The following is a 19,144-nucleotide window of genomic DNA, read 5'->3' as shown; positions in this document are numbered from 1 at the left end:
CTGTCCTGCCAGTGTTCCCTGCTGAGGGCAGGCTGAGGCTCCCACACCTGGGGTGGGGTGGGAGGGGGCACGAGATCAGATATTGAGGGTGGTTGAATATGGAGGGTGGGGGTTCTCTCTAGATCAACTCAGCGGGATTCTCGTTACAACTGGGTGTGGCCAGCCCCACAGGGACCGCAGGAAAGCCCGAGACTGAGTGAGCAGGGGGCTTGGGGACACAGAGCAGAGTCCGGTGGAGGGTCTTTATCAGCGCACATCAGCTGCTTCCAAACGCAGGCTCTTGCCGGCACTGCACGCAGCCAGCGGGTTCCGCACATTCACCCCGCACCCTGGTCAGGGTTGGGGGTCCTCGTGTTTAATCCAGCGGCTCCACCGCACGTCTCCTCAGCTACCCTGTCAGCAGGGGGGCTTCTGACGCAGCTGCAAACCCACATGACGAAAGGCGTTTTGTACTGAACACATCTCTCTCTGACCCATTCCTTCATTAGCTCTCAGGTGGCTTCACAGGCTTCTTGCTGATAATTCCTACTCGACTTAGTTTCCTAGATTTTACCAGTGTAAATATGTCAACAAACATATTTACAAACATGCAATGCCAGGGAAAAATACGCAGCCCGGCATTGTCAGAAATAAAAGCGGAGCCTTGCAGGTGCTCTGGGGCGACAGACTAGCTCCGCCGGCGGACCAAGCGCAGAGCCGCGGAGAAAAGCTGGGCACTGCGGCCGCCACAGGGGCGCTGCCGCGTCACACAGAACGGGCCCAGCGGGGCCTCCCCGCAGGTCAGAGGAGCCCTTTCCCTACCAGAGACTCGAACTTGGACTCCGGTGTGCCGAGTGACCCACACGACGCTGCCACCAAGCCTTCTCTTCCTCTGCTCTCGTCCCGGTCTCCGTCCCCTCCCCTCCCGGCTCAGAGAGTTTGGACATCTGTCCCCTACCCCTTATTCACTGGTCACATCTCAGCAATGGTTTCCTCAGTGCGCAAGACACGGAGTGACATCCCGGGCAGCCAGTAAGTCCGATGATGTGGGCACATGGTCCGTTTTCACCCGGGACCTTTCATTTCGCCCGAACGCATGAAGCGCACACACAAGTAGTCTTGCTGCGCCGAGTCGAGTGGTAGAAGACAGTGGGCACCGGTTCACTGACAGAAGGTGGGGAGGAGGTGCCGGCGGGGGGGGAACCCCACCATTTTGGGGGGTCTTCCCATGTACTTTTGAGTAAGCCACAGCACTTTGGGAAGCCTCTTCGGTGTAAAGAAAGTACGTGGTGAAGTTAACAGGAAGGCGTGCCACAGAGACAAGGACCACAGGGAGGAAACGAGGTTTAGCGTCTTTAAAATCGAACGACGCGTAAATAAGCAAAATGATAAGCAAATCAAGCGTTCACTAGTACGGACCATTTATTGCGGTGTCCTCTGACTTTTTTGGTCTGAAAACCCAATAAAACCAAGATTAGCATAGAATTTCTGCGGGTGCCTTTCCTGAAAGCACCTGAAGACGATTTAATTAAAAATGGTTTCCTGGAAGGTACGCAAGAGCTAGAAGAAGAGCTTCCCTATCCAGCACCAAGAACATGCCGCAATGTTCCACTTTCCAGGGAGTTTGCTTTTTTCCGTGACTGGAGCCAGCATGAAAAAAGGAGATGACTAACCTGACTTCCTAAGCCGCCATGTCTGCCTCAGAAAGGGGCACGCTGTCCCGGCAGAGTCGTCTGCGCGCACGGACGAGGCGTGACGACCTGCGGCCACGGGCAATCGGAAAGGATCAGCAGCGGACATAACGAGACTGCCCGACGCCAACGGGCTGCGCTTGCGTGTTTGCCACCCGGGCTGGGCGCCCGCTCACCGAGGGCCGGGCCGGGCCCCCTCCCCAGCCACTCAGCACGGCGTCCACAGCGCACGCCCAACCTGCTTCGAGGGTGCAGCAACCACACAAAAATAGAATAAAATTCTTCTTCCGGGAACAGTTTACCACTACCGATATCCCAGTGGAAATCTGTCACCCTGTCCGTACTCATCCCCAATGTCCTTCTGTACAAATGTCAAACACAGGTCAAGTGTAGTCACCAAAGCCCGCTGGCCTGGGTAACCCCAAACTCCGTGAACTGACCTTTAGGACGTTGGTACATAAATCTTACCCTGAGTAACTCGTGTCACTTCTCATTAACTTATGACTGTAAACCCTCCCTAGCCACCCCCGTCAGCTGCCCCAGCCCCCCGTCAGGCTCTGGGACGTGCCCACCCGGCCTTTGGCGGCTGCCCGGGAGCCCCGAAGGTCGAGTAGGGGAGGGCCCTGCCCCAGCTTCGCTACGTCGGGAAACTGACAGTGGGCACTTCCTGGCTCTAGAAGCCGCCTCAGCTCTCGGGGCCCTGGCGAGGGCACCGGCATCGGGAACTCGTTCACGGGTCAGGGCAGCTGACTCTCGGGGGACACACAGGACAAGGATGAGGAGCACTGTCACCCCAGGAAAGACGGTACCAACATCCACAGCTCACGAGGCTGACCAGCGTTTTTATCAGCCGCGCTCCGTGTCATGCCGTCACACGTGGTCGCTCAGTCACGTGAACGCCATGAGACAGGTGTGTTACCACCCCCACGGCGCACTGCAGAGAATGGGGCGTAGAGAGTTCGAGAAACCGCCCTGCTCGTGAAGGGCGGAAGAGAGCACGCAATTGAAGCGCATCTGAGGCCCAGCCCCATCCCTCTGGAACTGTCTGACTTCTAGAAAAGGCTCTCTAGCATAACTCTAGGTTATGGAACACATTCCAAAGTATCGCGTAGAGTGATTTCCTTTTACGCGTTAAAACTGCACCTCTTCCTGCTTCTCCTCTGTCTGAAAAACTCCAATAAACACACAAGCAAAACACGTAAAATTAATAACAGACAGCTCTTACAGGAAGCACGTCCTTTGAAACATTGTAGGAGCAGGAGCAAGTCACTGGCTTCCCTGGGCCCCATTTCTCATCTGTAAAATGGGCTGAAGAAAGAGCTGGTGCCGTGGTTCTTGGGCAATATCAGGGCCCCCAAATTGGTTATTTTGGGGGGGTGAGGGTCTGGCACATGCTGAGTGCAGATACCCTCCCAGGGTTCGGGCAGGGGAGTCTACGCGAGACATCCAATCTCCCTCTAAAAGCCCAAACTTGTTCTTGCTGGAGCTGAGGGTGCAGCCATCTCGGGCGCTGCGATGCTGGCGCACCGTGAAGAGATTTAAGCTGCACTCCACGAGCCCTCCCCTGGTCTGGTTGAGTGGCCTGGTTCCTCTGTGGGTGTGAGCTCCCCAAATGCTGGGTCCTGACTGTAAAGTCTGAAAGCTTTAAGTCTCTCCCCAGGACGCTCTTTAATGAAGACGATGCTGTTTTGAACTTCAGGTGACAACTGTTACTTTCCTGTATGTGTCACTAGATTTTGAATTCCAAAAAACAATTTTTTTCCATCTCCATGCACGTTTTAAAATATAAATTTCACAGAGACCATTGAGAAAACATTTTTACTGCGTTCTTTTTCATTAGTGCAAACACAGAAATATGCAACTAAGTGTCCTCTTTCTCCTCCTCTCACTATTGACAGCCCTCCCTCCTAAATTTTACATTTTTTGGTGAGTGATTCTTAGCCTGTAACCTGCGTGAACATACAAACCAAGAGGCTTCTCCGGAAAAAGACGGAAAGGCAGCTGGGCAGGAACGTGGAACTCACTGAACCAAAGCCACTGACTGTTCGGCTCCCCCACTAGGTGGAGACCCCATGAGGCCAAGGCTTCTGGGGCTTGATTTTTTGGAGCTACAAGGCCCAGGAAAGGTCAGAACACAGAGTGGGCTCCCCAAAAACACTCAGCCAGTGAATCAGCTGGTAAGCTTCCAACAGGACCCTGTTGCCCCTCTCGACAGGGTGGGTTGGTGTTGTGAACCGTGCCCACTCCAGCTTCACAGAGTCACGGACCGGTGCTGGTGGGAGCTTAGGTAGAGACCGGAGCCTCGGGTTGGCCTGCAGGTCTGTTCTTTACCACAGGCATTTCTGCCCAGCACCCAGCGTGGCATCAGCCGGGTATGTGTCCACTGACCGCTTGCTGACTGACCCCGTCTCCTTCTAGGTGGTTAGACCTTCTGCATATCTGATAGTCGATCAATGCGTTTTAGAAATGCAATTTTTGCACTGGAGAAACTTCGTTTCTGTCCCCTCCCACCCTGGGTTCCATTGTATTCTCCTCTAAGGCACTTAACAAGCGGTTCTCTCTGCTGGACCAGGACACAGGGCTATATGTGTCGGGCTGCAGGATTGCTGCACCCTCACCGCCCCCGGGGTTTGCCCAGTGTCTCCCTGAACTGCACTGGGACCTGCTCACACACACGCCTCCCCTGGAAAGGACAGTAAATGAAAGATGCTGTGTAATGAACTTGGTGTTTTGATGGATAAAAACTTACCAGGTATACAGGTAATGCAGTTCTGAATCACTATCTTTGTCAGCCTTCGCTTTTTAAAGTGCCTGAGCCCCAGGAAAAGGACTCATGCCAATGAACTTGTGTCTAATTTCTGTCAGCTTGGAGCTGAAGGCAAGCCCCCCTCCATTATTTGATTAATAAGTTGTATCTGTTGGAAAAGACATCGGAAACCAGCCAGAGATCCTTTCCAATCCTTTAAATTCTGACTGAGTGATACCATAACAGAAACTTTTTAAACAAGTAATTCCTGTTGCTTGCATGCCCCTTCTCCGCTTTGCTTAAAGATCTTCATGGCTGTATCTCATATCATGGCAGCTTGAACAAAGGACCGAGATGAAAAATGGGACATTGTTCCAACTGATTTGACATCCTGAGAAACAGACCAGCCGAAGAAGGCTCCATAGGTGGCAGCCGTGTGGCAAAGGCAGGGGCGAGGTCAAGGGAAGCCTCCACCTCGTGCCCCCCCTACCTGCCCTCACAAGTCTCTTTCTCACCTGAGCACATCTCACCATTTTGTCATCCACAGATTCAACAGTGCAGGTTGGACACTGGGAGGAAGGGAAGATTTGACTGGTGGAATGAAAAACACACCAGAGAACCGTACACAGATGACTTTGGAAACCCGGAGAAGGCAAGACGAGGAGGGACAGGGGGAAAGGACACGATTTTCAGGGTCCTCTGGGCTTCCGGACACATCTGTGCAAACCCGGGGCTGCGGGGATATTGCATCAGCACCTTTCAGACTGGCCGGAGTGGATCGTGTAGCTGTATTTATTCGTTCTTTTGGGTTAATTCTGCACTGATTGGAATACACGATCTGCACCACACGGCAGCCCTGGCGAGGCTCTGGGCTCTTGTACACTGAGCCCATCACACGAGAGCAGGGTAGGGCGGGGAGGTCCTGTGCTTGGGAATTCGGAGGTGCCACGGGGGACCGGCCAGCCCTCCTCACCCAGAGCACGCAGGTGACTACCCGGAACCCTGCCCAAACCATGGAAGAAAATGAGTTAGAAATTCATCGGGGGCAGAGTTTATGTAGCTGGGCCGGTCCCGTTATTGCCGAGTCCCAACAGAAGCAGTGGACCAGCCCTCAAAGCACTTTAACTCCCCGACCGGTGCCCGTGGGTACCGTGCACGTGATGACGGGCAAGGCTGGGACGGCGGGACCCCGCAGCATCCTCCAGGGCGCGGCCAGGGAACCTGCGCGCGCAGGGGCGGGGGCAGTTACCTCGCGCCGACTTAGGCTGGAGCTCTTGGAGCGCGACTTCTTGCGCAGGTACACGGAGAAGAACCTGCGCACGGTGAACTTCCTCATGCTCAGTTCCATCGCCCCGCGCCCAGCCGGGAGCAGCCGCAGGGCCGCAGGACACGCATCCCCGGCGCATCCCAAGCGCGGAGGTTAGGACCGCCGGCGGCTGCGCGTGGCCGGGGAGCCTGGTGGGGCAGCCATCCGCGCGGGTTGCAGGCTGCGGGCACAAAGGGCAAGCCCAGCCGGCCCCAGCGGCCGGGCCGCAGCGATCACTCCTCCTCCACCTCCACCTCCTCCTCCCTCCAGCGGTGGCTGCTGCCGGGCGAGGACCAAGCAGCCCCGCCTGCCTCCACTGCCGCCAATCAACGCCTGCTGCCCCAGGAGCACCCTCCTCTTTCTCCAGTCCCGCAAAGACCAGCCCCAAGCAACCCCACCTCTCCCAGCCCCGCCCCTGCAACTATGGCCAACCAGCGCCCGCCGCCACGCCCAGCCACACCCCTCTCCTTGTTCTCCTCCACTACCACCAATCAGAGCCTGCCGACCCACCGCCCCAGGCTCTCGCTCCTCCTCCTCCCCCCTCCCTCCCAATAGTACTCACTCTGTGCAGCCCCGCCCTGCCTCCACTCCACCCACCTCCCTCACCACCAATCAGCGCCCGTCATGGCGCATGCATAATGAGCCCCCGGTGGAGAGCAGCGGTGCTGCACCGGACTGGGCCAGTGGTGCTGCCAGTCCGCTGTGCCCGCCGCTGTTTTTCTGTTCTGCTCCATTGGCTTGCTGTTTTTTTTCTAGCTTAAAGGGTGTCATTGGTTTCCTTCCTTAAAGCATACATTTACACACTTTGGCATAATGCTCTGTGCCGAACAAAAACTTTAACTGTGGATTAGCAAACACTTCCAGAAAATGGAATAAATCCCGCGTGGGGGGTACGCGAACTCGCACCCGTCTAGGCCCTGCCCCAGGACTCCCTCCTCTCCCCAGCCCTGCAGCTCAGGAGCCCAGACCTGAGGGCCCTCCCGCCACTCCCCAGTGGTGAAAGAGTGCCCACGTGGTCGGGGACAGGGCAGCGGCTGGCAAAGCCGCCCTTGGCAGTGGTTGGAGAACAAAGACACATCCGTCCTCCCTGACCTCCGACTCCATATATAGAAAACCATCCAGACGCATGACCCATCCGGGCCTGCACAGCGCGCCAGAGGCAGGGCTCTCTGAGGCCAGCTGCTGATTGTAGGGCTGCAAGGGATTTGCCTTAAAGGGAAACGTACTTTTTCCCCCTACAAATGCTTGCTGGAGGGCTGTAGGCCGTCCCAGATCTGTGAGTAGCGATCTGTGCAGCCTATCTTGTTTTACTCGTGTGCAATGTCTACATGTTGAGTTTATATTTGAGCCAGGGTCCAACGATCTCATTAGCATACTGTCACGGGCCCCTGAAAAGTCCCCAGGCCGGTTAGGCCAGCAGACTGCAAAAATCCTGGCGTCATGCCCTCCCCTGGCAGAATCAAAAGTTACATTTAATGCCTGTGATAGGCTGTCTGTGCTAAAGTGAGTAAGGAGGGCGGATGACCTCAGTAAGGGCTGGCAAGTTCATGTGCGAGGTCACAGGTGAGGCCAGGCAGCTCTCATTGTGTCATGGATGCTGCAGGCTCCAGGGCAAACACAGACTTTTTGTGCCAGGGTGTCGGCACTGACGCTCCCCTGCCTGGTGAACATGAGCTCACTGGCATGTTCCGTGTTCCCACTGGGAATTTCTCGGGTGGAAATAAGCCGATCGAAGCCGGTCCCTGCTTCCCTCGATAATTCTGCTGGATGCAGTTTATTCCTACTCTGGGAACCAGCTTCTCACCTGGCGCATCAGCCCCACCCACACCACTCAGGTGTCCCGGCTGTAAGCAAACGTGAAGACAGGTGTGGGCTATACCATGTGCTCTGGCAATGAGAGCAGGGGACAGACAGGGGACACCGGCTGGTCACCAGCTCCAGGACAAGGAAGGGCCATCCCTCCGAGCTTCTCTGGGGGGAGAAGCTTCTCTGGTATAACTAACTGGGCAGAGGCAGGAGCGGGTGCGACGGGGCTGGAAAGGAAACATCTTATGGGATGTTCATGTCTCCCCTAAATTTGAAGGCAGCAAACTGTCCTATTGAACTTGGAGAACTCAAACAAAAAATAAATAAAGAAAGCTTTCCTAGTTCAACTCTGGAATCCATTTCCTTGCTAGGACAAATCTGTTTACCTTTGTCCTGGTGAAAGAGGTGTCTCAACGTCCTCAGCAACCGTCCACCTGCCGCACTGTGCCTGCTTACACAGCAGACCCTCAAGACCAAAGGGGCGGGGCTAGGTACCAGGGCCCACCTTCGCCTGGGTCCAAATCCTGGAGAAGGACAGGTGAGCTTCATCAAGGTTGGTGCCCAGATGCGGGGGTGGGCTTGGCGGGAAGACATACAGCTGGGCAGACATCACCGGTTATCTCCGATCACAGTCAGAGTCTCACTGACTGAAGAGCAGCACCTGTGGGACTGGACTCCATGGCTGCTTCTACAACTGAGAGAGTCCCAGTGGGCTGACATGACGTCCCTCAGCTCAAGCTGACCCTGAGCTCCTGGACCTCGGTTGCAGCAGGGATGCAAAAATGATTACAACACAGCTCTTGGCCCCCAGAAGATCGCAGTGTGCCATGCGGACAGAGACAAGTGAGAAATCAGTCCTCACTGGAGATGTCAAGGCGGAGGTGGCATTTGGGGTGACTTCCAGGGTTAAGGAGACGTTTCCTGGGCAGACAGAGCAGGGGGGACCCAGGGTGCCTGAGGCCCTAGAACACACAGGATTTCATGATTGACTGATGAAAATTAGAATTCCTACCAAGTCCCCAAGACACCTGAGCTATAAAATGTCAATATTTCAAGGCCAAATAACGATGCCAGTTAAAGGAGGTGCCGACAGCCTCTTCCCCAGGCCTGGGGCTCCGGCTCCTTCTGAGAGCACCAAATGCCCTGGGCGGGTCCCATGAATCCCGTGGCCCGCAGGCACATGGCAGCTCAGGTGTGTTCAACAAACCAGCTACACCTGGATGCGGGAGGAAGAAGGAGGAGGAGTCGGGGTGATGTCGGGTTTGCAACATTGAGATTACAGCCAATACATTCAGGGAGGGCAGAGGCCCACCCACACTGTGGGGGCGTCTAGGGGCGCTCTGTCCTCACTGAGGGTGGACAAAGCAAGCACCCCTCGCAGACAAGGAACCGTGACCCAACACTGGCACTAAGGAGGTGAGAACTGTGCCCTGAGAACTGATGGTCCCCAAGTTCTGGGAGCACAGGCTGCGGCCCCGATTCACGCTCACTCTCTGATAATCTAACCAACACAGAAACTCAAGCTGCGAATCTGAAGTGATCCGATTGGTTCTGCCCCCAGGTGCCTAACGGAGACCCACATTAAACCCAGATTTCAAAGAATTCCACAGATACAGTTTTGGGAGACAAGAGCTGAGCACCCCACCCTCATGGACACTAGGCACAGCAGATCCATCGAGATGGCTGGCCTTGCACTTGGACATGTGACATTCAGCTGCTTGACTTATCAGGCATAGCACATAAAAAACTATCACATCTTGTCTTTCAGGAAATAAAATGAGGAAGTGAAAACTCGATTAAAGAACGAAGGACTGGAAAAGTGACTGTGCAGATGGAAAAATGAACAAAATACCTCCAGCAATGAGACGAGGGGCCACTGCGTACGAAACAGAGACTGCTGGGGCGGAGCACTCTCTGTCACAGAGCGAGTCTGCGCGGCGCAGGCTGCGAGAGGCGGACGGCGTGCCCGGGATCGCACGAAGGAGCGGACGTCGGAAGTGCAGTGTCTGGAGTTACGTGTCTACCTCCTGTTCTGAGGGTCACCTGGCCTTTGCTGAACTTCTCTGAGACTGTAGAACAGGGGTTCTCACGTCGAGATGACTCTGTCCCCACCCTGCAGACATTGCCATGTCTGGGGACATTTTTGGTCATCACAACTGGCATGAGAGAAGGGGTGTTTCCTGGAACCTGATGAGCAGAGGCAAGGGGTGCTGAAGAACACCCCCCAGTGCACAGGAGGACCCTCGGTGAAGGGCGAGCCCTACCCCGCAATGAAGCGGGGAGGGAAGGGGAGAAGCCCGCCTCGCTTTTCAGACTGGCACCTACAAACAGGGCAGGTCCCCGCGGTGAAGCCGACGTGCAGACATGCTCTGTGAGTGGAAATGTACGCAGCAAAGCGGTCAGTTTTTAAGATCCGAGAGTCTGCCACGGAAAATTCGTGGACGCTGGGAAAGGGGCAGACCCCCAGGTTCTGGGATGTCATCTACCGGCGCTCTCTCCGAGACTGTGTGGTCTCCGCGGGGCGGCCCTCCAGCCTGCTGCCCAAACTTCCCTGCAGTCACACCCTCGTTCCCCGTGCCCGCTGGCACACCGAGGCTTGACTGAATACTCTTCTCATGCCCCCTTCTCTCCAACCTGCTATCGGTCAGAGTGTGGACCCTCATCTGTGCTTGCCAGGATGGAGTAAGTACTAGCCAGGGGCCGTCCCCACGGCCCGTCTGCAATCCAACTACCAGCCAGATCTTTCTAGAAGCAGATCACGTCAAGCACGGTGATGCACCACGGCTCCCCCTGTCTGCAGGGCAGAATGCAGACTGCAGGCCCAGCGGGTCCCCCACTTCACCATCTGCCCTTGGCTGTCCCCCAGGATGCGGCTCTGCGCCCACGCTCAACTCCCAGCATCCACCATGCTGTGTGTGTGTGGCTGTTGCTACCTGGTGCATCCCTCCTGCCCTCTGGCACCCACCTGCTGGCTGCGCCTCTTTCCCACAATCCCCACAATTCAGCATGGTTCCGGCGGAAGCCTCTGGATACTGTTCCACCCGGAGGCTATGTTGGGAGCCCTGCCAGGGGCCTGGTTCTCGTATCACAGTGGACTAACACTCCTGACTTCTCTGTCTGCCTCTCCACCAACGTGGCAACACGCCGGAGCCCCCGTTGGCACACACTCGGCGTGTGTTTGTTTAAAGGGACTTTGTGACGGTTACCGTCAGAGCCTGCTGGCTATGAAGAGCCGGCCCATGTGATTACTTCATCTCAATAACGCACCCATGAAACGTACAAAACAGACACAAGGAACCCGAGTCCGAGGCTTCCTCATCACTCCATGGTTAGCTTCTTTCTGAGACAGTGCAGGGGCCCCAGAGAGGTTCGCCACATGCGATGGCTTTGAGAGGGAGAGACACGCAGGCCGTGTGCCAGCGGAAGGCATTAGGAGACATCTCGTGAAGATGCTGTGACTGGCCCAGTCTTTTCTAGAAAGCCCATCTAGAGAGGGCGGGGACCTCAGAGCCACTCTCTCGCGGCTGGTGGCAGCGCCTGTACCTGTACTGCAGCCCCCACGTTGCTGCGGGTTGGGTCGTGTCCCCGCAGAAAAGGTCGTGTTGGCATCCTGACCCCCGGGACCTCAGAATGTGGCCTCATCTGGGCAGAGGTGGCTGCAGAAGGACTCAGTTTGGGTGAGGCCAGCCTGGAGCAGGACGGGCCCTAGTCCAGTGTGACGGGCGTTCTAACCACAGACACAGTGAGCAAGGCCATGCGACAACCGTGGCGGAGACTGGAGTGCCGCGGCCACACCGCAGCCAGAGGAGGCGCAGGAGAGCCCCCACACCCCGCACGACTCCGCGCAGCGCGGCCCTGCCCACACCTTCGGTTCAGCCTCCCTGCCTCCGGGTCCTTGAGACCAAACTGGGGGGCTGGAAGCCCCCCAGTTTGTGTAGCCACGGCAGCCACAGGACACGGACGGACACCTCTCATCACACAGTGTCACAGGGAACCTTGGTGACGGCAGTGTCCACAAAGAGGCTCCCATTTAACACAGCATCTGTTCTAACAGTGCGTGAGGAAGCTCAGCGGTGGACAGAGAAGCAGGCGCTGTTCCGGGCCGGCCAGCCCTCTGCTGGGTCACAGGGGGGCTGTAAAGGGAGGGAGCACGTGGCAAAGAGGGAACAGGTCGAACTGCAGCAGGAAGGGTTTCTGTTACTTAAAAGGAACAATGAAACCCTCATCATGGGGACGTCTCTAAAGACCTGGAATGGGCACAGAGGGAATATCGTTGCCAGAAGTTTGTTTTGTTTTAGCAAGAAATGTTCATCTTCTAAAAAATGTTGCATAGATGCTACAGCAGGAGATGTACATGTCAGAGATGGGAACCAGCTGGACACATGAAACACAGGCCCAGGGACACGGACGCGTGGGGTTTCAGCTGTGGCCGCGGGCCGGGGTCCACCCCCTTCTCTTGGTTGGGGGCGGGGCACCGTCCTGCCATCGAAGGATCCCACGTGTAGGGGAAATGCTGGCTAAAACAAGGCTGGGAGTCCCCAGCTGTTGGAAACATGATTGACCTAAAAGTAAGTGGGGGGAAGGCCCAAATTTAGGCCCCAGAATGAGACTAAGACAGAAGTCCCCAGTGGTGTGCATGGCATTTGTCCCAAAGCCGAGGTTTCAACAGGGTCTCGGGAAGGGGGGCCTGGACAAGGCCGGCCCACAGGGCATGTGGGAGGTGAGGCCCGAGTCCCCTGAGGAAGTCGGGACCCTTGTGGGGCCAACTGTTAGGGGGGCTGGGGACACTCCTCCCTCCAGAGCAGGGCAGGAGCTTCTTTCCTGTAAGCCCGGAGGGGCCCAGCGAGGGGACTCCCCCCACAGGGGTCTGCAGCTCGTGTGGCCCTTGTGAGGCTGCAGCACGATCCCCAGGCGGCCTGGAGACCGCCTGGCCAAATGTGCTTCTTAAAGGGCCCAGACGGAGCACCCCAAGGACCAGGCAGGGGCGACTGTAAGTCCTCTGAGGCACACCTTCAACTCTCCACAGCCCCAGTGCAGAGACATCCCAAGGGGTGCGAGTCACGGACAGACATTGTTAAACGCACAGGGGAAGGAGCTCCCGTGAGTGGCAGTCGGGAGACATAACACACTGCGGGATCAGACTGGCGAAGACAGCAGGGGTTGGCCGTTTATCTAAATAACGCAAAGTGTTTGTCTAATATGTTTAAAAAACAAAGAAGGGGTTGGCAGCAGTCCCAAGAAACGAGAGATTACAAACCAACCGAGCAGGTTCGTAAGCAAAAATAAAACGTTTCAAATGAAACTATGCTTTTTAAATTCAAACTCAATAGATAGAATAAACAGCAGTTTCGATAAGGTCCAAGAAAATGTTAATAGAGGAAAATTGATGGAATGCGCTCCAGAAAGTCGCAACGATGGGAGGGAAGGCAGGCAGAGAAAGAGGCGGGGAGGCGAGGGACGGAGGGAAAGCTCCAGCCTGCCTCGGGGCCTCCCAGGGGAGCGGGGGCAGGAGCACAGGCTGAGCGGGGTTCACAGCGGGCGGGCAGGTGTGCAGAACTGTGCGGAATTCACAGAACTCTGCAGTCCTCGTCCTTAATCTTCAGAATTAAGTAAAAATACATCTATACCCAAATACATCATATTAAACCTGCAGAATGCCAAAGACAGGAAAAAAATCTCTCCAAAGCCACCAGAAGAAAAGACAGATTTTCTACGAACGAATGTCAGGCTGTCAGCTGGCATCTCCCCGGGAAGCCGCGTGAGAGGGCTAAGAGAAAACAATTTCAACCTCAAAATCTCTCGCAAAGGCTCTTTCAAGGACAAGAGCAAAAGAAAGACACTTCCAGACCAGCAGCCTGAGGGCGTTGACTCCCAGAGAAAGCCCAGAGGTAAACTAAGCCTTCCCGGAATGTGTAAAGAGAAATAAAAGTATCGCATACTCTGTGGCCTTCAGTCAAGTTAGAAAGGAGGTTGGTTACCCATGGCAATTCCAGAAGGCGGGTGAGCAGAGTTACAACCACCTAACACAGTGAGTTTCAGCCTTTTCATCTCGGGGCACACAGAAATGGATTCCCGAGCCATTCCTCCAAGGACAGTCCTTGGGGACCATTCCTTGACCCCAGGACCAGCCAAGCCTCAGGTAGGGGCTCTGAAGGGCGCAGGGACCTCGGGCATGCACAGAGGTCTTGGACTCTGTGAGGGCAGGAAATGTCTGTTTTTCCAGCCCCTACACGCAGTGCCTGGTGCTCGCACATTGACGACGCACCGAGTGGACACACAGAGGGCTGGGCAGCCTTCCCACGAGGCGCTCTGTGCCACAGAGTGTGGCACGAAGGCCGGGTGGAAGGGCCAGCTGCCCCCTCCCCTGTCCCTCCCGCCCCTGTCTCCCAGCCAGGGATTGGTACATCACCTGAGTTCACTGAGGGCACAACTCAGTGACCCTAAATAATGCTTTCAGGTTTGCGAGGGATCTAGGACATATGCAGTGTACGAAAGAGAACTGTTCAGTAAGGCAGAGATGAGAGGCTCCCCCCGGGGCCTCCTGAAGTTCAGTGCTGTCTACGGCCCATGTTACTGAGCCAGTGTGCATCTCGGTCCTGTGCCCACTCCCCAGTCGGTGACATCACACTTCCAGTTCCTGTGATCGGACTTCCTTCCCGGGACGACTGGCTGGGGAGTCTGGTGACAGATCAGGAAGTCTGCACCTCCGATCTGTCGCCACTGCAGAGAGACAAGCGCCTGTGGCCCACTCTCCCCGCCTCGCTGGAAGGGACCTGATGGAAGCCTCAGGCATGTGAGCATATTGCAGAAGCACTGGAGCCTGGACGTATTTTAAGTAACAGCTTAAAAATATGGAAAACCGAAAAAGAGACTGAGCTCTGAGATGTCTCCGTTTGCAGGCCGTGTGAATGAGGCTGCTGGTGTCTTCCCAAAGGATCCTCCGAAGTCCCAGCCCGTGCCTGGGACCTTATTTGGAAGCAGAGTTTGGCAAATGTAATCAAGCCGGGTGTCGTCACAGCTGCGTTGGGGTGGGGGGGCCTGGCTTCAGTGGGTCTGGAGTCCTTACGAGAAGGCGCATCGGCAGAGGACCCCACGCGGGGATGGGGACAGGTCTGAGGGAGGCAGCCGCACACAGGGACTCCCGGAGCCTGGACAGATTCCCGTTCAGAGAGCAGGGCCCCGCCCACACTTTGATGTGAAGTGCAGCAGGAGGAGGTCTCCTGAGAGGGGGTGGGGGGCCTAACAGGGGCACCCTCCGTGGGGTGAGCACCGTGGTGAGGAGCCCCCATATAAAGAACAAGAGCCCCCAAGGGCAGCACTGTGTCCCTGGAGCTTCCACCCACGGGGAGGGCCAGGAGTGGTGCTGGGAGGGCCTGGGGACCAAGGAGCGAGCCCCGACACGGGAACAGAGGGTCCCATTGAAGAATCAGGGTCTCTAGCAGTCACTCCCACCACAGCTTCATTTTCTCCGTCGATCACTGCAGCGCCCCCTCTGGTGGGAGGCTGCTGGCTGTTGGTTGATTTTTCTAGCAGGGCCTCGGGATGTGCCTGCTGCAATGATCTGCCCTGGGGGCCAGGGCAGCAGCCAAGCTTCCCCCCTGGCCGTGCTTCTCCGGTCCACAACCTAGGTGTGGTACTGGTCCCTGCAGGTGGAGGGACACACTGGGACCCCGGGGCCTGCAGCTGGCTACCGAGAGCCCTAAACTGGGCTGTGGCCCTAAGGAGCCATGACAATCTCAGCAGAGACTGGGCCACGGTTTTGCCTGTCTCAGCGGATCAGGTGGGAAAGGTGCCGCGTGGCCCTTCCACACTGCCGTTCCGTTACTCTAAATCCGCCGAGTGCTCTCTAGCCCCTCTTTACTGGGGACTTCAGTCACTCCCCATCCTTTCAGGATAAAGCTGAGCCCCTTACAAGCCCCACGAGGTCCCTGCCTGTCCCTTCAGCCTCTTTCCGAGCTGCTGTCTGGCAGCAGCTCCTCACTAAGTTGTGCTGACTCACTTTAAATTACCTGACATGGTGTTTACGTCACTCGTTCAGTAGCACCTTCGCTGAACCCGATTCTCTTCTCCTCCAAAGTTTCACAGAAGAGCCATCTCCTCTGGGAAACTTTCCTGCCCAGGTGTACACACACATACTTGTGCGTGTGTGCATCTGCACTGACACATGCGTCCATCTGCCCTTGCCTCTGTGACGGGACTAAGGGCCTCCCGAGGGCAGAAGCCCCAGTGTCCCGGTAACTGGACCAGGAGAGACACGACCGCGTTTCTTGACTGAACAAATGAATGAGCTGACGTCTTCCTGCACCAACAGGTGTCGGGCAGGGCGTTCTCATCTGTCACCTCGCACAGCTGACTTCCACGTCTGTGTTTCAAGCTCACAGCCCTTGAAAGCTCAGGTCTCGTGGTAACCACAGCCTGGTAGATGCTGGGGAACCCCAGGGTGGCTCGGGTCTGTACCTGGATGGGCCACTTGTCTGTTCCGGCACCTGTCGTGACCACCCATGCACCCCTCCACACAAAGGCTTCCTGCCTGCTTGGACACGTGTTCGAGGTGAGCACGTTGTAAATCCTTGTCGAGCTCCTGTGGCAGGACCTCAGGCACCGGCCTCCCGAGAAGGCAGGAGCTCTGTGCAGGGCCCCGTTCAGGGCAGAACCAGACCCCCGGGGTTCACGTCGAGACTGTTGCCACTTCATTTTGCGCTTCCATCTTAATTTTTTTTTTGGTGAAAAGCAGAACTTATTTCCACTTTTAATTGACCATCTGCAACCATTTGCACAACTCAGCAAGTACAGAAAAGTGTTATATCATGTGGGCAGCAATTCAAAGATTTTTTTATCCGATTATGCAATTATCTCAATGCGCTGCGTTATGTAAATGTACCTGAAACCAGGTTATTACCGAGCAAAACCGGAGATTTGCAATTGACTCACTTCTCAGGTATTTCCAAAGTTTGTCAAGGACTCGCGATATCCACTCGGTTATGTTCTTACTTTGCTCAACATTTCAACAGTGGGAGAGGATTCTCCACCAAAAGACAAAGGTATCCGCAGGAGAGCTATCAAAGCCGGTGCCTCGGGAGAGGGAGAAAACCTGTCTTTGAAACACTCTACACTGTCGCTTTGAAATGCTGGTGACAGTAACCACATATGCCACCAACTACTAATCTGGCTTAGAATCCACGGGTGTGACAAGAACCGTTAGGCAGGATCTGAAACGCTACGTGTGACTGGCTAGTTCACGATGATTTATGCAGCCCTGCAAGGCTGCGCTGTTGGGGACCGTTTGGTTTAAGGCACCACAGGGGCTTTTCCCTGCGCCCACCAAGAACGTGACGCTGCACCCGGCCCCAGTGGGCGTGGCTCAGCCGTTGCGCATCATCCCGAAAACTGAAAGGCCGCCGGTTCGATTCCTGGTCAGGGTACAGATAGAAGGAAGCTTTTTCTCTCACATTGACGTTTCTCTCCTTCACCTTTCCCCCCCTTCCCATCTCTCTAAAATAAAAAATCAAATTAAAGAAAAGAGAAAGCAACGCTGCTCCTGGGAGTCAGGAGCACACTGCTGCTCTGCCTTACTCCGGGCGGCCACGCCCTTGAGAGCAGCCCGTCTCTCCGCCCACCCGCTGCAGGGCATTCGGTCGATGGCAGGGGCAGGACCCTCAGCCTCTCAGAGCGTGTTCCGTGCCACCTCCCTGCCACCAGCCCTCGTTTATTCTCGCTGTTGGGTGTCGCGAACACCGCTGCTACAAGACTTTAAAAGGATGGTGAAGCAGGTTAACACGGAGACTGCCTGAGGATGGTGCCCGTGAAATGTCATTGCTCTGTGAAAAGTGGGCTTGGGGGGCTGGGGCCGAGCCCCGACTCAGAAGCACCTTCATGTTTCACGTGGCCAAAGGCTGTTTTGGGGAATCCCGCCCTCTCACCTCCATTTGCTATCTTTTTTCTAAAAAACAACCTCACCAGCAACTCATTTCCATGTGCACTTTTATTCCAATTTTCTTCCCAACTGGCTTTACTAGAAGGATGGCTGGAAATGCTTCGTCCCCAAAGCAAAGGAAATGAGCGCGCTTTCCTCCATGTTTCCCATGCGGTTTCACTGGGTGCCCCTGAGGAACTTCGCGAAGGCACACGGAAGCCACCTTCACGGGATGCAGCCTTGAACCCACTGCCACTTAAGTTAACCAAGTTGTTTCCCATTTTTGTTCACTGACTGCCGTCTTGCACACATAGCAGAGGGTGACATCATCCCGGGGACAGTAGTGTCCTGTTGCTAACATCCTCGACTCCGGTTGCTGGGAGTTGTCCTGGGGGTTCCAAGCCAGGTCTTGATCCATGAGGAGGGTGGCACCTTCTTAGTGGAGGAGCAGCGTGGTTAGACCGCCCCTGACATCAGCTCCCCCAGATCGCGCAGCAGCGCGCCTTGTCTCCACCCCGGCTGTACCGGCCCCCTGTCCTGCGTCCCCATGTCCAGCTCCGTGCACACTGGGCCTCAGGTGCCCCGCCGTTCCCCGGCAGCCCCGAACCTCAGAACCCGCCGCGGGCTGGCTCATCGTCCCACCTTTCACTGCAGATCCTCTTTGAGGGGGCGACCGATTTCCCCAGATGCGCAGGCTTACTCTTGGGATGAGCACCAACCAAGTCGGGCCTCCTGGGTCCTTGAATTAGACACAGGAAGACAGAACCTCCATCATCAGCAGCATTCAGAAGGTTGGTGAGGATTAACAGCTTCTCTTCCCAGGAGAGCACGGTGTTTCCCTGGATTTCTTGTTTAACGACAGAAGTGCAGAGGGTGGGGCAACGCTCACCTCGCACAGGTGTGCGGTACCTGATGAAAACAGCCACAGCAGGGACAAGAGGAAGGAATGACAATGACCGGAGGCCCACGACGCCCTGTCCCACTCCAGGTAGGGGCGTCCTCGGTTACAAGGAGACCAGAGAGAAATGGCGGCACACCCAGAAATACTGGAGTGGGGGGAAGCAACTCAGAGAGAGTTCACTTGCTTTGAAAAATGCAAGCGAACACGCTCATTCTCTACATTTTATTTAAAGCACACGTATTTTCAAATGCGTGCTATTGTGGTTTATACTGCCTTGCAAAAATCGTGAATGCCCCGTCCCGCGGAGAAGCGGCGTGTCTCAGGAAACCAGGGAAGGCGCACGCGATCTAAGAGCAGGTCGCATTTTTATCTAAGTCGAGTGATTCTCCAACCGCATTTCGAAGACACGTGCCCACACTCCAGGGCACACGATCCTCACCATCCTCTGATTTAACAAGTGTTCGCCTCCAAACATTTGAAAAAAAAAAGGTCTACGTCAAGTACTAGAGGATAACGCGCCCAGAGGGCCACGTCACTCTTGGAAAATCAGGAACCTGACCGTGGATGGCGCAGACCCTCGGTGAAGCTCACTGACACACGCCCGTCGGGGGCGAGCCGGCAGCCTCCCCCGGGCCACTCGGTGTGAAAAGGCGTGGGTTTCGCCCCGTGGCCACAGCGTGCCTGGGTGTGGGCGTGGGGAGCAGAGAGCCTCAGGGAGGGTGGGGTCGGTTGGGGGCTGGGAGCCCTGGCACAGACCTGGGGCCTGAGGTCGGGCACTTCACTGAGCAGCCTCACAGAGAAT

The 19,144-nt window shown here is 56.0% G+C and overlaps 1 protein-coding gene across 3 annotated transcripts in view; it reads right to left on the bottom strand.

Annotated features, from left to right (window-relative positions):
- RPS6KA2 (ribosomal protein S6 kinase A2) overlaps positions 1–19,144 on the bottom strand; it is a 154,837-nt gene that overhangs the window by 74,125 nt on the left and 61,568 nt on the right. Inside the window, exon 1 of one of the 3 annotated variants that reach the window (XM_037126123.2) lies at positions 5,666–5,980. The exons of the other annotated variants lie outside the window; for them this stretch is intronic. Within the exon in view, the coding sequence (XP_036982018.2) occupies positions 5,666–5,764 (99 nt within the window). The 5' untranslated portion in view covers positions 5,765–5,980. Of the gene's footprint in view, positions 1–5,665; positions 5,981–19,144 lie in introns of those variants that run through there. 3 annotated transcript variants of the gene reach the window in all.

This window comes from Artibeus jamaicensis, unplaced genomic scaffold (genome assembly GCF_021234435.1).
Source record: "Artibeus jamaicensis isolate MK-2021 breed Jamaican fruit bat unplaced genomic scaffold, CSHL_Jam_final contig_497, whole genome shotgun sequence".
Classification (NCBI taxonomy): Eukaryota; Metazoa; Chordata; class Mammalia; order Chiroptera; family Phyllostomidae; genus Artibeus; species Artibeus jamaicensis.
The sequence above is the reverse complement of the archived record's forward strand: the minus strand, read 5'-3'. Positions and strand labels throughout refer to the sequence as shown.